At 25.4% G+C, this 20,778-nt stretch overlaps 1 protein-coding gene across 1 annotated transcript; it reads right to left on the bottom strand.

The window, feature by feature from the left end:
• Positions 1-178: 178 nt before the first annotated feature.
• Positions 179-20,778, bottom strand: LOC129954643 (snRNA-activating protein complex subunit 3-like). Its single transcript, XM_056068162.1, has 9 exons — positions 20,474-20,778; positions 18,003-18,092; positions 16,419-16,515; positions 14,982-15,131; positions 11,746-11,880; positions 9,769-9,851; positions 6,087-6,251; positions 5,901-6,008; positions 179-415 (listed from the first exon to the last, which is right to left on the bottom strand). The coding sequence occupies exons 1-9, from the start codon at positions 20,638-20,640 to the stop codon at positions 268-270; spliced, it is 1,143 nt and encodes a 380-aa protein (XP_055924137.1). The 5' UTR covers positions 20,641-20,778; the 3' UTR covers positions 179-267.

Below are 20,778 nucleotides of genomic sequence, written 5' to 3'. Positions count from 1 at the left end.
TGTATTATCTAAAACTTATACTAGATTATTTGAAAATTTCCAGTTAATATCTTAATGATCATAAATGCCTTTGAAACTTTTTCAGTCCTTTTATCCTAATGAACCTTTAAATTCACAATTTAATAGTTCATCAAAAAGTGTGTGTAAAATATATATATTATTGAAAAAGCATAAACAATTATGATGCAAATGAAGCAAATTTTTATGTTTTTTAGGTGTAATATTTACAAAGAGAAAATATCAAAATATTTTACAATAGAAAATATCTTATAGAATGTTACTCCGATCTATGTGATGATATGCCCTGAAGTTGCCTATTTTCTGATTATTTTCATCATAATTAAAACTGAAGAAACAAATTTTACAGAAGTAAAATGGATTTTCAGGTAGTCTTTTGTTATCAAAAACTATCCACCTAAAATGGAGAAAAAATAAAAATTTATAAAACAGGTAATCTATATCATAAAAAATGTGTTTAAAAAAATGCAAGTAACAGGAGCTTATATATTTATAAATTCAAATAACTGTACAGGATATCCCAAAAAATAGCATTTAGCATATAGCAAAATGTATGAAAATACTTTGGCCTCTGTAAAAGGTGATTATAAAAATAAAATATTTATATGGCTCCCAAACTGAAAAAATGTCAAGCAAAATGTTTTCTTTCACTCATCTATAAAAGCACTAAGTTCTAAGCTTCTATTTGTAAAATTTGCTGAAATATTAAGGGACAGATTTGTAGATATAGCCCTTTGTTTTATCAAAGCCTATATCTTGTGTTTGAGTGAGACTTTTGTTGAACATTTGAGGCCTATTATACATATCACAAAAAATTATTGAAAGGGCAAAATTGGAAACAATAACACAATAAAGTGATAAAAACATTAATCTTCAAAACTATCTCAATTAAAGCAACAAACATTTTGTCCAAATTACATTTCACAAAAAAGGATTTGATTTTGCTTTAATTAAGACTCGAATATGAAATGGGTATTGATCATTCCATTAGCCATGTAACGATTGTAAAAAGCCCATGGATGATATGAATGTTCCATTCCATTATTACACTGAATTACTCACTGCATAGCTGGTATAAGAAGGTTGAGTTTGAGAACGATTGTTTCAATACTAGCATGAGGGTAACTTGAAAAATAAGCTGAAATGTCAATTTTTGTATTGCATGTTAATGCTCATCCTTTCCAAGACAGTATAGTTCTTATAGTTTGTAATCACTAAAATATGTTTTAAAGACACTTCATAGATGGATGTGGGAATTCGGAAAACAAGGTTTGTATACTGCTATAACAAAGCCAGCATTAAGATTACAAACAGTATGAATCATTAGCATTTTCAAACATTTCTTGTTAGTAAAATAAGACATTCTTCTGGAATTGCAAACAAAGAATTTTCTTTTCAGTATTTCTCTGAGATATCTCAAATGCTCAGTTTCTCTTCCATTTTATAAAGTCAAAAGTTTTACAAAGATCAACATATCAAAGTGAACAATATTAGGTGTGATTAATTTCTTCCCAATCATGATGATTGGATTTATGTATTACTTGATAGATATTTGCATACATTAGTTTTCTGCACTGAATAAATTTTTATTTTTAAAAAATACATTTTGTTATCTGAATTAGTAATTAGTCCTCCTAAATTTACAAATAAACGTGTTAATTTTGTAACTAAAATCATAAATTTTGTGAGTACATAGAAAAATATAGGAGAAATATTTTACTAATTGACACTTTTACACTATGAGGGTCATATAAAAATTTGAATAATTTTTTTTCCTATTATCTCCTCACAGATTTTATGGGATCCATTATCCCCTCAAAGCGATTTTATGCAATTGCACCCTTTACTGAATATATATATTTATAGGTGTGATATTTAGGGAAATAAAAGCACATTCCACTTTTTTGGAAACACACTTTGTAAGTAGAACAGATCATATTTTTAGTAAAAAAACAAATAAACGAAATTTTCTTGCAACGTAAACAAGGTGCATAATGAGAAATTAATGCAAAAATAAAGTACCTTTAAGCATACATAAACCTGCATATTTTTAAAGCATAGGTTGTTTTATGGTAATACGTTGTTTTTGTTGAAAACTTATGTATGCTTATTTTTAAATTTTAATATTTATGCAAAAATGTAGTAATTTTAATATTCATTTTTGCAACACTTCAGAAGCACATTTCTTACTGTAAAACAAGTTTATGACCGTGACAAAAAACATCAAAAAAAAAAAATCAAGTTAACTTTTTAAAGATTATCTGGACAATATAAATATAAAAAATATATCTTTTTCAACATTTCTAAAATTTAACAAATTACAATTAATTTAGATAGATGCAACATATCATATATTTAGAATCAAAGCATAATCAAATATTTTGTATTTGATTTTTATATATGTAACAACAAATAAAATTTGATATGGTTGGCATGGAAAGTATAAATTTCCTCCTTTACTAACTTACCATATTAATTTTTTTAATAATATTATTATTATTTGCAGTTTTATAAAGCTTAAGAGTTAAACCACTCCAAGATGGCTAATATGATGGCAAAATTGCTAAAATTGACGATAGAACAATGCCCTGTTCTAATTTAAGATGAATTTTATTTAAGAGAGAAGAATAACAGCATTCAGAAAAGATATGGCAATAATAAAATTGTTTTGTCTCTTCTTACTTTTGAAATTTACTAAAGGCCTTAATTATACATTTAACATTTTGAAAATTTAATAAAAACTTGTTTTTCAACCTATATGCAAAAATAAAATTTTCTATTCTAACTTTAGCTTTAAGAAATTATACAAAAATGTGATTTTTCATTTTATAAAGAAATGAAAAAGACTTTATAATTTTCATAAATAACAAAAACAAATTCATGAAATTAAAAGAATATCAGCTCTATAATTAGAAGTAAAATGAAAATAAAAGATGCATGTTGATAAATTAAAAAAAAATATTTTTTGAAGCTAGTTTGAGACAATATATTGCATTGCCTCAAAATTAAATATCACTCATAAAAAAAAAAGAATCTTATAGAATGAACTGATTTAAAGTTTTAAAATTTAAATTAAAGCAAATAAAGCATATTTTTGTCAAAACATTAATATATTTAGCATGACTCAGTGATTCGATGAAGCAAGGACATTTGAATATATTACAACAAAAATCATTGTCACAAATTGTGTTCAAAACTAATTTTCCAAAATTATTAAAAAAATTTTAAAAAATGCATTTATTGAAACAAAATTAGTTTTCTTGAGAAGCCCCCACCCCACTATATCTTGCCTTTTTAAAATGGAGCATAAATAATTTTTATCCGAAAATATGTTTTGATGTTATGGCAGAAAGGCATTAAATTTTTTTTAAAAATTATGTAAAATTCATTCTTAGTGGACCTCTAATACCCAAGAAGCAAATTTTATGTTTTTAATTTCAATAGTTAGTGTTGTGCATTGCTCTATCAATCTGGACAAATCTCTATATGTATAGAGAGAGTCTGATGAGAAGGAAAACAGTAAAAATTATGAATCAAAATGATATAATCTAAGTTTTAAAAATCTTTTTTTTTCCCCAAAAAAAATTTAAGTATTGGATTTAGCAGGATTTTATATATATATATATATATATTTGACATATTTGATATAAATCTGACAAATAATAACCTTTAAAGAAATGGGAACACTAAAAAAAAAATGTGAACGAATCACTATCATTGAATAGCCTATGGCTTCAAATTAAAATTTCATTATACTGTGCGTTAAAACAATCAACTAACATAATTATATGCCTAAATGAATTGCTATTCAATATAATATAGTAAATCTCTTTAATAGGTTTTTCATGAAATTGCACCAAAACAACATATTTATGAGAATAACGATAGAATGTGTAAAGGTAAAAGAGGCTTCACTGTACACATTAGAGCAGCTTTCCCCATGTCCGATGCATCCCTGCACAACTTCATTCTGCTACATTCTTATTTTCTGTTTGTCAGACCAATCTGCGTATTTTTCTTTAACACATATTTCTCTGGCATATCTAAAACAAATTCTTCGCCATCTTTGAATTCCAATTGAACGTTTTTCGATTTGCAACAGATATGACTTAATACTTATTCTGTACAGTTAATCTGGCATAACCTTCCCAGTATTTCGATAAGTAACAATACACAATATTGAAGAAGGCGGGAGTGTGGAAAAAAGTCACTAAGAGTTATCTTAGTAGATGTGACACCCATTGTCTATTTCACACCAAATTTCTTCTACAAATATTTCCCTTTTGTTGGTTTTCTAACTTGGACACATCTGATAAACAAACCTTTACGACCATAATTCCGATTTATCATATACAATTTATGGAGAAACAAAATAAAAGCTTTCTTTGAACTTCTGAAGAAAATTAAGCAATTTTTAAAGGCTTAAAACTAAGCACTTTTAAGATGCTTAAATATGGTTCTTAAATTCAAGCACTTTTCATGATGCTATAAACCTTGGCAAAGATACTTCCCTTGGTAACACAGCAAAGGTACAGGAATACTGATTAACGATAATATATTACCTTGCAGAATGGGGGAAAAAATTATTTTACTCGTGGGTATTAGATTTGGAATATCCATAGGAAAGATGGGTTTCTCCATTCATTAACAGGAAAATTTTATCCTTTTGTTTTTCTCTGTCTAGTTATATGGATATATAATAAGAATTATATATATATATAATAAAACTGTGTTTCAAAAAAATCTAAGAAGTAGACATACTGAGTGTAACTTACATGTATTAGGTCCTTCCATATTTCAACCCTCTTCCTACTACTACTACCCAATAGAACTTTTAATATTATAAAAACTGTCAATTTCAAAACAAGATTTTGAAAACGCTGATTTTCAAGAATTTTTGTATTGTTCTTCTTTAATACATCATATTTTGTCAACTTGGTAATGTCTCTCTCTCTTTTTTTTTTTTCTTCTATTTTATAAGATATGCAATTGGATACTGGAGTCAAAAAATTTATCTTTCAAACATATTAGCCTCTCATTATGATTTCTATATTATTTTTGATATTATTGGATGGGAATTGAAAGTATGATATGTTGTTCCCTATTTGAGATTTTTTCATAATATTAAATAAGGGACATATACTTCATCAGAATGGAATTTGAAAGGTAAGCTGTATCAGTGAAAACAGTAAGTCAAGAAATGGCATTTTTAATACCAAACTTATATCTGAAATGTTTAGTGCATTTCTGGATATATTCCTCCTTCATATACAGGAGAAGCAAATTAATAGTTATGTTCTCAGTTCATTAACTAGTTATTGTAATTTTATTAAAATTTCAGATGATCAAATGTACTAAAATAGATTTTAATTAATTTTAAAATTTTGTTCAGAATGTCTCAAAATTTAGTTTTAAAAATCACTGAAAGTTATTAGTCTTATTACCATTTTCAAATAGCAAAAGTTTTTTTAAATTAACTTTTCACCTTTCTTCTGCTTTTCCTCTACAAACGCTTAAAGAAAAGCACTGTCAAAGGTAGCAATCAAAATTTTCACTTTATATGGAAATTTTCCTTGTTTCACCATTTAGTAGGCTTTAAGTCACTTAAAAATCTCTGATAAATAATGCAGAATTTATAATCTTATAAAATTGTATACATGAACTTGACTTATGACCCTCACTTAATGTCTTATATACATAATTATTTTTCAAAACATATTCAAATAATAAAAAAAAAAATCATTGCATGAACAATTTTATTTTTTGGTTTTTAAGTCTATTGTGATTTATTTTTAGTTAAAGATTTTTTAAAAAAAGAATCTGCTTTATTTATTAATGCATGAATATAAAACTCATTAAAAAAAAGTAATAAATATACTTACTCAGCTGTGTGCAAACGGCAGATCATGCATAGCACTCTTCGTTTTGGTTTCAAAGAAATATGAAGTGGATACTCAAGCCTGTTTTTGCAATAATAATGTGTGTAATATCTATAAAAAAATCAAAAGATTTAATTTCTTTCTGCATAAATACTTCTTAAAAGAATGAAAACATAATTAAATACGTACTGCATATCACTGAACACAATCAAGTGTTCACATTCTCCTTGATGGACATATACATATGGATAACCTAACTGGATATCCAAATCAATGAATTTGCATTTTTCCATTGAAGCTTTACGAAAAGGACCTATGCCACGATTTGAGCTTGCTGCCCAAGAAATTATAGGCCTGAAAAATTACAAACACAGTTATATATTAATAAAATGCTTTAAAAATAGTTCTTAATTTAAAATAAAACTGTCTTACTAAATGACAGGTAATGACAGGTAATGAATAGGTAATTTCATAAAAAAGATTAGAATAAATAATTTGCATCAAACATATCAAATTAGAAAGCTTCAATTACAGAAGCCTTACATTTAAGCAATTTCAATATATTTTGTAAATAGAAGAATAAATTTATTTCTAAAAGTATTGATGAACGACTGTTTTCTTTATGGTTTGTTTTTTTCCTATGATAACGCCTTTTTTTAATGTTGAAAATGTTTTCTCTCAATGGATACAAATGTAATGAACTTCATTTCATTTTGAATTATTTCAGTTTTCTAATCTGTAAAATTTTTGACCTGTGTATTATGTGGTTTAGAAGCACTGGTAGAAAGTACAGAATAATAAAAAAAGAGATGCTGAATGTTTTTGAAAATCTTTGTGATAATCATTCTGGTTTAGAAATTGTACCAGATAAAGAATTTCTCACTCAAACTTCATATAATTTATTTGGTGAGAATTGGATTGTTCCTAATACTACAACAAATAAATCCAATTCATTTGATGCAGAGTATATTCATTAAAAAAAATGAAAATAAAAATTTAGACAAGAGAATATTTCACTGCTAATTGCTAGTACAATTTTAGTCATGGCAGTATTCAAACTAGAGAAAGTAGTCAAAGACAACCAAAGAGAACTTGTGAACAAGAAAGACATATTCAAAACATGGAATCTGAAAGAAATGAAGCAGCAATAAATAATAGCTCAGTTTGGAAAATAGAAAATATTTTGTCCAGTGTTACAAGGAGACATCTCTAGAAGAACATATTATGAGAAATAGATGGAAACATATTCATAAGCAAAGAGAAAAATAATTGACGACAAAATAAGTAGTGTATAGATATTGTTATCAATCAATATTGCATCACATTCAATAATGAACAGAAGAAGTGTGCAAGAAGTCCCAAAATCCAAAGGAAGTTTTTCACCTCAGTAATTACACTCAATTTACTGTTATATGCTAAAGGAGCTTAGGCTGTGACAAGCATTTCTGTTTTGAGTTTAATCATAGACTGGATATTCTTCACTGAGATAATGGTTAGGGACAGATTTCCCAAAATCTTGATGCTTTGGCATAAAATCAACTAGATTCTAAAGATTGCAAACAGATCTATTTACCTTTGTTTCAGATATTTGGAAATATTTATAGAAAACTGCTTGATCAGCCATAAAATGTGAGAAAATATAACAGCAAATGAACAATTGTTCCCCATGCAAATTTGATATTAAATTTTGGTCTTCTGTCAATGTGCAGTTAAAACTTTTACAGAACGAATGCCCCTATTTAAAAAAGATGAAACAAAGCTAGAGAAATGATAGGCGAACATGCATCTTTTTATAAATTGAAAACATATTGATACAATTAAGTAAGTAAGTTAAGTACCAAAGTATAAGTTACTATAATACTATTATCGTTACTTTTTTTTAACATTCTTGGAAGATACCTTACAATGGGTTATTTTACTTTGCTGAAATTAGTGAAATAAATGTGGGTGAGGGGTAAAATGTGCTGTAAATCATTCAAAGATAGAAGTCCATTATTTGTTTTAAAAAATGAGAGATGAATTCTATTCTAGAAAGATTGCTAAGTATGACAATTTATTGCTTATATCTTATTAGGAGGGAAAAAAAGAATGAAAAGATCCTGCTACAGAATGTCTTACACTTAACATTGGAAATCACATAATGGGGGAAAAAAATAACTTGAAGTTGTGAATTTCACAATTTAACAAAATATGAAGTTGATATTTTTGACAAAGTAGTCAGAAAATAGTGAAATCCTTATCTAAACATTAACCAATTTTCAAGGGATTTTTTTTTTTTTCTGATTACTTTGATTTAGTTATAATAAATGCTTGGACAATTTACAAGGTGGCAATAGGATATAAATATCAGACACAATGGTTTTATTTTGGATATGGCTGAAGAGCTTTGAAAGAAACCTTTCATCAAAACTGAATTGTTTCTAATTGAAAGAAAATTTATGTTTGGGAAATCGTTTCTTGCAAACACACACAATACCAAATAAAATGCATGCAAAAGCAATAAAAGTTTGAACATTCGTGGAAACTAAAAAAAAAAAATTTTTTAGGTGCTTATACAGTGAATATCTAGAAATTAGTAATCTGTGTATACTGTCAAACTGAATAATGGAATAAAATTTAAAACAACTAGAATGACTTTTTAAAACTATTTTAGCTCTTTGGTATGACTACTTATCTTTTGTTTAAATACAAAAAGTTTTAAAAGAATTAGAATGGTTTCCACTGTTGTAGCTGTTACTTATATTTTATTATCTTTTGTTCACATATGATTCTTGTTAAATAAGCAAATTACATACTTGTAAATAACTTTACACAATATTAACAAAAACGATGCCTTTTCTTTAAACTGGGGAAAGCAGTTAAAATGATAGCTGATCATGCTGACAGTTATAGGGAAAATGCTGTAATGCAATCTGAAATCTAATATAATAGTAGATTTATATTCCTGATTTCATCACAAATTGATGTTTTTAATGATTTCAATTAATAAACATTCATCTAGTTTTCATAATCAGAAGTTGTAAATAATAGCTTTTCATGTTCTGAAAACTCATAAATTTGTCATTCGATCTCTAAATATTGTCTCAATCTAAAAAATTTCTAACAATTTGATTCTAAGGCTTGTCCTCATTTATTTATATAATAGCTGTCTGACCAGATTTTCGCCAATCATACCAATATTACTAATCCTGGCACATCAACCAATTTTGATGAATTATTTATCTTATCATAACAAAAGAAAGTACTAACTGAAATGGATTTTGCACAATAAACATAAAACATTCTTATTGATTTGCAATGTCTGCAAATTGATTTGGATTGGTCTTGAAACTTTAGGATAGTGAAGAACAGATGACTATTGATAATGTATCTAGGGGACCAAAAAATTTCAAATAAGATACGAAATTTTGAAATCAGCATGGTGATTTCGACTTGAAGGTTGGATTTTACTCATATACAACACACAGTGAAACTTTTTGAAATTTCTCTCAAGAACGAAGAGTGATGGAGTTCAGGAAATCATTGATGACATATCTAGAAATCACGATTTCATATGAAATAAAAATTGTAGAAACAATACTTGGCACTAAATGAATGGTTCATATTATTTTAGATATACAGACATGCACTTATTGCCATATAGATTATAAAATTCAAGAATAAATATACTTTGCATTTTAAAAAATAAATATATGTTAGAGATAGTTATAAATATTTTTTTCCTGCAAATATTTGCTTGAAAAAATGTGTATAAATTTTAGTCAACATTAATGCAGTTCCAATAATTTTAAAATTCAATTTAAGCTTGGATAGCTAAAATAGAATCTTGGATAGTACCAAAATAATTTCAACTTAAAAAAAATGTACTTACTCACTATAATCTCTACAATCTGGATGCCTCATATCATTGTAAAACGTACCATCAATGTAAAAAAAGCCAGATTTGTACAAATCCTGAAATTATGTTGTAAAGAAAAAAAATCAATATTAGAATAATCAAGGAGGGGAAAAAATGTAGCAAATTTTCTTTATGATAAAGTTTATATATTAAAAACTATATGCCTTTGGTGACAAGCTAATTTGCCTCATTTATTGGCAATATAAAATTACAACTGAATCTTTTGTAGTTAATTTAGACTTAAAGGTTTCCTCAGGAAAATATTTTTAAATTTCAAAATTCTTGTAAATTGTACTATTTTAGAATTTTTATAAAGTTATGTTTATTGTATTATATAATTATATTTTTCAATAATTTAACATAAAAATTGAATTTGAATTTTAAAAGAGATGTAATTAAATTTTAAAAAACCAGAAAATGCTTATTAAAGCAAAGCAAGCTCATTCATTATTCAATAAAAATTTCTTTACTTCAAAAACAAACAAAAAATCAACATACTTCAATCAGAAAGCAAAATGTCAAATTAAAATAGCAATAATATAAAAATGTCAAAAAAAAGTGTAATTTTTTTTTTTTTTTTTTTTTTTTTAAATTCACCATTGTTCGGTTCTGAAAGTTAAAATTCAAATTCATACATAATTTTTTTTAAAAAAAATTCATAATTCTAGCATTTAAAGATTTAATTAAAAGCATGTTTCAAACAGAAACTTATTTAATATGGAAATATTCTGGATCTTCCAAGCTGCTTATCAACAATGGAAGAAAAAAAAATCAGGATGAAGTATTAGTAGCAACCACAAAAAGATTTTGGTTCCATTTGCAGTGAAAATATAGCAGTAATATATACTGAAAACAATCTGCAAAGTTAATTAAATCTAGATAAAAAATTAATGGCAAATAAATAAGTATCATTAAGATGTTTTTGTTTTTAAATTTACATGGTACAAGATTAATTTCTGAGCTATAATATTTCTGAAAGATATTGAGCAAAACTTCCAAAATTTTACATAACTTTTAATTAATTGAAATTCTAAATATTTTTTAAAATCACTCCGAGGTGCATATCCCCAAACTTCAAAATATATATGTTCCAAAATTGATAGTTTAAATGCTTCGGCCTCAAATACACCAACATACACACCTCTCCTTTATTATTAGTACAGATAAACAGCGATAATGTAATACTCAATACAAGAAAAAAATTTATTAAAACTAATATTTTAAAATATAAAGTAATGTAATAATTCTTAAACAAACTATTAATTTAAAATCTTGAACTAAATAAAATTTTGAAGAAAATTTAAATATAAAATAATAATAATATATATAAAAACAATTTAAATATGTTTATCAAGACTCTTTAACATTAGCATTAATAAAATAGCACAAGTATAGGATAGAAAGTGTCTTTTTTTTTTCTTTTTAAAAAAAGATTTTCTAATACAAGATCAATGAAAGGATTATAAATTTCAGAAAAGTATTTGAAGATTAATGCAGGTAAGTGTTACTGTATAATAAGCTATTGTTTAAAAAAGTTAAGACAGTTCCATTGTCTCTAAAAGAAAGATAGCCATTTTATTAATATTGAGATATTTAGTAAAATGTCATTCAAAGATTTTAAAATAAAAAATAACAGTAACATTTGCTTGTTGTTCTTGAAATTAAGTTCATATTAGAACCAAATTTTGTAATAAAATATATACAAATTAGTAGAAATGTTTGTAACTTGGAGCCATGGATAATTTAATTTCTTCTTATCTTTATTTCTTATCAAAAGTTTAAGCAGTCTAAAACAAATGGAGGTTTTACTAGATACTTTAATGTGGATACAAACATTAAAAACAAGCTGTTGAATAATTTTATAAGCATCTTAAAATAAGATTTGGAGATTAAAATATTATAAATTATGTAAAACTAATTATTTCTTAAAAAATAATGGCAATTCAATACCTTACAAGTAGTTTCAGGAGGAAGCTCAGGATAATCACTATAATCACCAGGTATTGCTCTGTCAGAGATACAATCAATTTTGTCTCGTAATTCTGTTAAGTACTGACAGCCAAGAACAATAAACTCCTGGTCAATCTGGATTTAAAGTTTATATATATATAAGAGTTTTCAAAACATAAATGCACATGTTTATCATGTTTAATACAGATAACAATGTTATTAATAATTTTTTTTTCATTAAGAAAAAAGAAAGATTTTATGGCACTGACTACAGGTATTTTTTAACATTCTTATTTTGCATAATGACATTGCATGAAAAAAACCATCTAGTTGTCAAAATTTAAACTAATATTTTTTCCTCAGTAATTTTCTTTCCTCTATAACCCATATAATGCAAAAATCAAATTTCAATGATTTCATCAATTACAATGGGTCTTACATACTTCTGAATAAGGTCAGTTTAATTATAACCTCTGAATACAAATTTATTTCAAATTAAATAAATAGATAATAAATCGATTTAAATTCTTTGTTTTCAAAATAAGTATGATATTATTGCTGTAAAAGTTATTTTCCTCACAAAGACAAAATGTGTTTTTAAATAAAGCAAAAACATCTTTCTAGAAAGTTAAAATGTACTTTTCAGGTTAAACAAAATCAAGCTACATTAAAATAAACACCAGTTAATTTCCAGAATAACAGTTTTATGCAGCATGAATTAAAGCTAGATAAGCAGGAAATGATTGAATGATGTGTGAAGTGAGAAACTAAAGAAAAAATTATATAATTAAAGTGACCCCAGTTTTGATGAGATTTAAATTTATTGAATTTGGGGAGCAGGAAGAATTGGTAATTTGTTCTTGTGCTCTTCTAGCCATTCATGTTGTGTTTGATATATGATATGCCATACAAGATGCATCTGCTCCACAGAAATCTATTTGCATGTAGGGGTATAAGCAATCTGTAAGAACCAATGCATATTTATCTGCCCATAATACCTTTCATAACAAAGAATAAGTCCAGAAAATGTTATAAAAACATATTCTAAACTACTCTCTAGGAACCAGATGTTTGTGACTGGTTGTAGGATGTTTATTGTCCCTTATTTTTATCAGACAAGATATATACTTGAAACAAATAAGCTGAACTCCATAAAATATTGAACTGTGCCAAGCATAAACTTCAAGAAGAAGAATAAGTGTGATAAATTGAACAATAAAATGAAAAAATTATACAAAAGTACTTGAGATATTAAAAATATTGTAGAAGAATTATTACATAAAAGACTAATCACTAAAAAAAATGCTTACATTTGATTATGAAAATGCTGGAATATGCATTTCCACTGAAGTGTGTCATGTTTGTATTGTGTAAGACACCTTCCACCTATCTGATGGAGCCAGAAAAATGATTTATTAGAGAAGATAATCCCAGTAGCATAAATTTCACTTGAACATATCATCATAATTACTGCTTACACCTTCGATCTGTACTTGAAGTATGACACTATTTCCAAATTATTATTATTGATTATAGCATTTTGACATTTTCAACAGTAATTAATTAACAGTAATTTCTTTAATTCCAAAGGATGAACATTATCACTATGTAACATTTATGAAATTTTCACAATGAAGCTAACAAGTTCTACAGTTTTGGAAGGAAATAAGCCTTTTTAATTCTGAGAAATTATTCTGAATGTCCCAGATAACAATATTTCCTGCATGCTCAGAGCGCATTTTGCAAATCCACTAACCTTGCTCATACCATGTACCATTGGTGATAGATTATGTCACCTATAATCTATGTTATAGCAAGTGGTCACCAATATGTGGTTTGATTGTCCATTGATAAATAAGGAATACATTTTTCAATTTTCATAAGTCAAATTATTTAATTTTGAAAGAAGATCCTAATATTGTCATTTTATGATTCTCTTACGATAAAATTATAAATCTCTATTTTAATGGAAATCTCTAAAAAACAATCTTGCATTTTAAACATTTTTATAAGAGATTTAATATAAAATAACATAAAAAGTAATTCTCCATACATACTGAATTTATAATAATTGATTGAATGCCTTTTTATGGCCTAAGCTAAGGCATTCATTTTTTTAATGATACATACATATACAAAATATTCATTTTAATTATATCATGCTAGTTAATATCTAAACCCTTAGGGATAGATATACACTTCCAACTGTTTTAAATGACATAAAAAATTATATGTTTGATTGAGTAAAGTGATTACTGAAAAAACTATATTTTTATATAATACATTAGTTTTAATAGCATATTCAGTAAAATTTGCTGGTTCTATTAGCATTTGCATCAAAACTAAATGAATTACAAAGTTCCAAATAACAATATTTCAGACAATTTCAAACCATTGTAATGACCACTAAGAGGAAGATCTGGAAAATCAATGAATTACAATTATTTGAAGCAATGAATACAACAATGAAATTCAACGCTTCATAATTAGGTTTGTTTAAATTACAGAAGAATGAAATATTTTATAATTTTATATATTTATAAGTATTGCTAATAGGATATGGGGATTTGATAAAAAAAAAGTTTAATTTTCTCTGTAATTTCTTTTCTGACAAATGAATAAAATATTATTCTTTGCATCATTTAGAGCATTTATGTGCCGATCTCTTGTGGGTTAGAAATTAACTATCAGGCAACAGTTAGAGTGAACTGCCCATATAACCTAATAAGGAATTAAAAGCTTCAATTTGATAAAACAGTAATAAATATACCTCAATATTGGGGAGATTTAAGGCGATTGCTAAGGATGTGATAATTTCTATGTCAATTCTTTAATCCATTAATTCCAGATTCATGTAACATCTTTACTGATCAAAAGATTTATCGCAAAAGTGTATTTGTTATACTAGTGTAATTCTCTTTTTACCTATTTATATTCTTATATTTATTTGTTTATTATACGCATATTATATTCTATCTTTAAAATTTTCCTTCTACTTTATATTTTTTAACCCTTCGCGATACACTGGTCAATGGATTGCAAATAAAATTCCTAATTTAGTTTTCTTAAATTGATGTTGTATAGTATTTTTATTATTTATTCAAATTGAAGTATTTTGTTTATAAATTAACTTGGACATGAGAACTAATATCTAAAAAAAAAAAAAAAATCCATGGACTGCTAAGGGTTAGTTAAATTTTTGTTCCATGTTTTATTCTAAATGTATGTATACTTACTGAAAAATTTGGAAACCTCGCATAATTGTACTTGTAATATGAAGCATTTCTTTTTTCTGGACGAAAAACCTGAACCCACAGAAGAACATCTGGCTCTTTAACTTTTTCATAGCCAAAATCATCAGGATTAAAAGTTTCACTACCTGCATGCTAGAAACAAATCTTTTATAAATATGCTCAGACACTTTAATGCTAACTAAGCCTCAATGAAAGTTTAACAAAACTTATTTAATGAGGAGAACATTAATTATTTAAAAAAAATATGTATTCATATAAAGCACATATTTAGAAAATCAAGTCATAGAGAAAAAAAAAAAAAAAAAAAAAAGCTAAAAATAAGCACAATGGATATGGAAAAGTTCATTCAAAGAAAGGAATAAAAAATCATAACAAATAAATGTGGTGTCTTATTTGAAATGATTCTTAAATTAATTAAATATTAAAATTTAGTTTCTTTAATAAATGCTTACATTATTTTAGGTAAGAAATTTAAAAAGTAATATTGATTTTAAAAATCTGATTCTATGTAAAATAATGAATACAATAGAGTTTCAAGAAAATTTCCAAATTAAATGACTTTGAAATTTTACAAACTACTTCACATAAAATCTGTATATTATATATATATATATATATATATATATATATATACCTAATAAAAATATTAAAAATTTAATTTAAACATAAAAATAAATAGTTTATTAAATATGAATATAATTTAAATTAATATTAACTATAATATTAGAAAGATTTAATACATTATCATTATTCTAAAAGCAATGTGAAAGGAAAATGTATCTTATTGCATGCACTTTGCAATTCCATTCTATTTCAGTATATGAAAAGTTCAATTTTAAATACTAATAATAAATAAATTTAAAAATAAACATACAATTTTGAAAGGTGAAAAAATCCTCTGTTTATTAATAAGTGACCCAAATATTCAGCTTATAACTTCCTTGATAAGTAAATTAGTAAAATTACTTTCTTGAATGAGCAAAGAATTAAAAGAAGCAGACATTTAATAAAAACCTTATAATCAGGGATTATAATAATGAGAAAACTGTACATTCTTTAAAAAAAATGTATTTATTTACCATGCAGTGCATACAAAGAAACTTTACACTACAGGATATATTTATGCTAGGTTTTATATTTAAAATAAAATGTTTCAAAATGGAAATAATTATAAATATAAATAATAATAAGCACCATGCATGCTTTTTCAATTATATTTTTTCTTTTATGAATGTTTTCTAATTTACAAAAAATTATGTATGCAATAAAAGAAAGATTTATTCCATAAATGTTTCATTAAAGGTACTTCTACTAATAACTATGAAATGCATATATGAATAATGTGCATAGTACTTTAAAATAAAATCATTAGATATTAACATTTACAACTAAAAGAAATAAATAACAAAATAAACATACATAAGGATTAGGGTAATTGTAGAACTTGGAATGAGAATAAACTATGGCCTCATATTTAGGATCATTCTGCCGTTTTTCTATTTCCTCTTTTTGTAATCTATAGAAAAATTGTCAATACATATAATTAAATATTTTGCAAATTTAGACAATATTTCTATTTTTGAACTATCATTTTTTATACATATAAATGTAAATTATAATTATAGATAAAATTATTTGAGGTACTTCACAATATGCTACATTTTCAAGTTTAAAATCATTGAGGAATATAACTTTAGCAGTACAGAAAACAAATCAAAATTTGTGTCATCATAAGATTTGAACAAATCATAAGAAAAGAGTGAAATTTTGTAATCTCTGTCGAAAAATCTTTTAAATATTTTATGTCATTTTTAAGAATTTTATTACAGTTTATGAATATTGCACAATTAGATCAAATGAAATATCTTTTCTGGAATGTAAGTTGAAAGTTAAAAAAAAAAAAAAAAAAAAAACAGAAGGGTCCAAAAAAACTATAAGCAGAACAACTATTGTGACCATGCCTTACACTGACATCAAATACAGCTTAAATCAAAATAATCAAGATACATTACAAAAGAATAATGAAATGATATTTTCTGCCAATTTTATGGTATAAAAGACAATACTGAAAATTTCTGTTGCAGTTTTTCTAAAATAAAAGTATTCAAAAAAATTACGATAGAAAACTGTACAACATGTATCTCAATTAAGATGATGGCTTCTTTCCTTGACGGCTATTGGTAAATGCGACCAGTCCAATGTCTTTCCAGCAACTAAAAATTGCGAACAGCCTTACACATGCCACTTTTTGCAGTAGCTCTGAATTTATCAGAGAATGATTGGCATGGTGACTTCTTAAGAATTAATGCTGCATGCAACATGTTATAACCAAATCAAATTCGTGCATTATTAGCAGTTATATTCACTGGCTGCTCTCCTTCACATCCATAGGGGGGGGGGAGACCTTCATCATCAATCATCAACTCCTTTACTGTTGGTGAAATATAAATGGCTGGATATATTTTTCCATCAAATATACAAGGAAAATTCAAATATGAACATGGATTTCACAGAAGAAATCTATAAAGAAGCATTGAATATGTTTGAAGATTTGTGCTTAGAAATGATGAATAAAGTTCTTAATCAGTTGTAAATGTCATTACTAAATCCATATGCTGCTGCTTTGTTCAAAGTAAACTTGCATTTTGAATAAAATTACAACATGTATGACAAACAAAATTTCAACATTTTGTCGTAAACACAATCAGATATTCCTAAATTAACAATTGAACAAAAAGGTATTTAGATCAAATAATTCAAACTGCAATAAAGGGATACAGATCAAAGAGACAGGAATATTTTTAACTTTGTCGTGCATTACAAATTTTGCTGGATGATTATATAATAGATACCAAATATTCCAATAAATATTTATATATTACATTATTATAATTTTTATATATTACAATAAATAAAAAGAACTTCATAAAACAGAAAAATATACTAAAATTCTTTTGCAGAAACTTTAATTTATTGAATACATAATTCTGAAATGCAACATACTTTAAAGTTTCTAAATCAACATCTTCTGGTATATTGAATTCCTTACTGAGTTCTATGAAGTCTTGAGCAGGACATTTCATAGCAGCTAATCTGTTTTAAAAATAGATTTATAACATATATAAAGATTTCACACACACACACACACACACACATATATATATATATATGTGTGTGTGTGTGTGTGTGTATATATATATACAGAAAAGATTAAATTTCTTTTTATAATTGAATTTTTTGATGGTGTCTAATATATAAACATGAATTTACTGTGAAATATAATAACATTTTTCTCAAATTTTATTTTCTATTGAAAACAAGAAGATTACATTTAGGATTCAATTTTATTTTAATCAAGAAAAAGTTCTATATTTTAAAAATCTAAGAGATTTTCAAAATACAGAAATTGCTATCATCTGTATTAAATAATTGAATAATTATTATAATACTCTGTTATAATCTCATCTCTATTAAATAGTTGAGTCATAAAATGACTTTGTAAATGTAATTTGTACAATGTAAACTGTAATTATGTAGTACATTTAGATTTTTAAAAAACATGCCATATAACTGCAATTAGAGAATAAATGGTTACAATTAGATATCATTAATTATATTTTTTAAGTAACTCAAATCATTAAGTAAGTAATATCAATAATTAAAAATTCATCATAGATTAAATATTAAGTAGCAAAATATGTTATTATAATATCAGAGAAGAAATCCTCTACACTTAGAATCAAATATTCTTTTACTTTAACCGCGCTTAAATTAACCGGTAATCCAATTTGGGGAACTGATTTGTTCAAGTAACAAATGTCATAATTTTAATAGAATATTTTTATTTTATTTTATTTTAAACTGCATTTTTCAATTTCATTTTTTAATGATAAATAAACTATCAATAAATTCTACTTCCTTTTTTTTAATTAAAATTATTTCTCTACTACTCCACATTAAAATATGTTCAGATATACAAATGCTTCAACCTTTTTCAATTAGCAAATATATGAGAAACTAATGATTAAAAGGATAAACAAGAAGCTTATTATTTGATAAAAAAATAACAATGTAAAAATAATCACAATTGAAAATAAAATAACATTTTAATTAAAATAATTTACAAGAATATGAATATATATATTAAATTGTTCAAGATCATACGTAAAAGTTTGATTAAAATCATTTCCTAGCACTATTAAATCATGAATGTTAAGTCTATCATTATGTCCTTTAAAGAAAAGAGTAACATGAATTAATTCAGACATTCATCGATGGGTTCATATGGTTGAGAATGGATCTGAATGTGCTTAATTATCATTCATAAGATATTTAAGATAAAAGATGTCAAAATGATTCTAGAAGATAAAGATAAATTAATTGCTGCTTTAGTAATATCTACAAAATTCAAACATTTCTAACTTAATTATCATTCATAAGATATTTAAGATAAAAGATGTCAAAATGATTCTAGAAGATAAAGATAAATTAATTGCTGCTTTAGTAATATCTACAAAATTCAAACATTTCTAACTTGCTCTTGGGAATATTTGTTATTCAACATATAAATGTTTTAATTCTGAAAATATTACTGAACAATTTTACTGGTTCAACTGATTAGTTATGGTTTTACTTCCTTTTTACAATTTTGAAGGACCAGAGGAATAAATAGAAAAGGAGAATATAAAAAGTCAGATTCACTTATATAGATAAAAATGGTTAGGAAATTTGAGAAAATAAGCTGAAGCTATTGAACATAAAGAAAACTTCTTAATATAGGCCCATATACAAGAAATAATTGTATATTTATCTTTAATGGAAATACTAAAAAAAATAATAATAAGATTCTATCAGTGGAGACTTAGATTATATTGCCTATTTATGTATTACAGTAGCTCCTGAGCTTACTTCGCAATCTTAAGATCTCAGGCTGCATTATGCATAATATAATTATTGTGGTGATTGAATTGGTGGGGTCACTAAAATATAAAAACAGCATACATTTCTTTAAATCAAAGCAAGTTATATTTCAATATTTAAATCTTTTAATCATAATAAATTCAATTATTCTATACTTATTTTGATTATACATATTTATAAATGCATATACTTCAATGCATTCATTATCGACAAAAAGAATAAAATTTTTATGAGGTTATCACTATGCTTAATATTTCCATATAGCAAGAACTCCTTCTTTAATACAACATAGCTAAAACTAGATTTTGTATCTCATCATGCAGTTTTCTACGATTACTTGAATGGATCATAGTTATTGAAATGAAAATTTAAGAAAATAATCATTATTCGAAGAAATTTAATTACTGGGCTATTAGCAGTAAACTTGGAGGCCTCATGAATAAAAGTTACCAAACAGAAACAGCAACAACAAAAAAAAAAATATGTAAAATATTCCATTAATGCAGTAATTTTATCCTGGAAACTACATGACAAATAATTTTTAAAACACTTACCCACATTCTTTTTCTAATTTGGTATATTCTTCATCTGTCATTTTGAATTCTTCCTTTGTGGAGACTGGAACAACATTCAAGTTTTTATGCCACTCATCACGAAACTCTCTCACATTTATTTTTGATGTTATCCAAGATCGAATATCAGTTTTATGAACTGACTCCATATTTATATACTAACTTCAAAAGTTAACACTAAAATTTCCGGAACAAACTAGATTATACCGCTAAAAACACAAATAAGTTTGTTTATTTACATATTTATATTTAAAACATTACAGTTACAGTATTGGATTGAACATGGA

Source organism: Argiope bruennichi, chromosome 1, assembly GCF_947563725.1.
Source record: "Argiope bruennichi chromosome 1, qqArgBrue1.1, whole genome shotgun sequence".
Lineage (NCBI taxonomy): Eukaryota > Metazoa > Arthropoda > Arachnida > Araneae > Araneidae > Argiope > Argiope bruennichi.
This window is presented reverse-complemented; position numbering and strand designations above follow the sequence as displayed.

Bases quoted from the DNA above. Each gene is read 5' to 3' on its own strand.
- LOC129954643 (XM_056068162.1), bottom strand. From the start codon at position 20,640: ATGGAGTCAGTTCATAAAACTGATATTCGATCTTGGATAACATCAAAA. The intron at 18,093-20,473 runs GTAAGTGTTTTA...TTTTTAAAACAG, and splicing joins AAATTAGAAAAAGAATGTGG to ATTAGCTGCTATGAAATGTC. The intron at 6,252-9,768 runs GTAAGTACATTT...GTAATTTTTCAG, and splicing joins GATTGTAGAGATTATAGTGA to GCCTATAATTTCTTGGGCAG.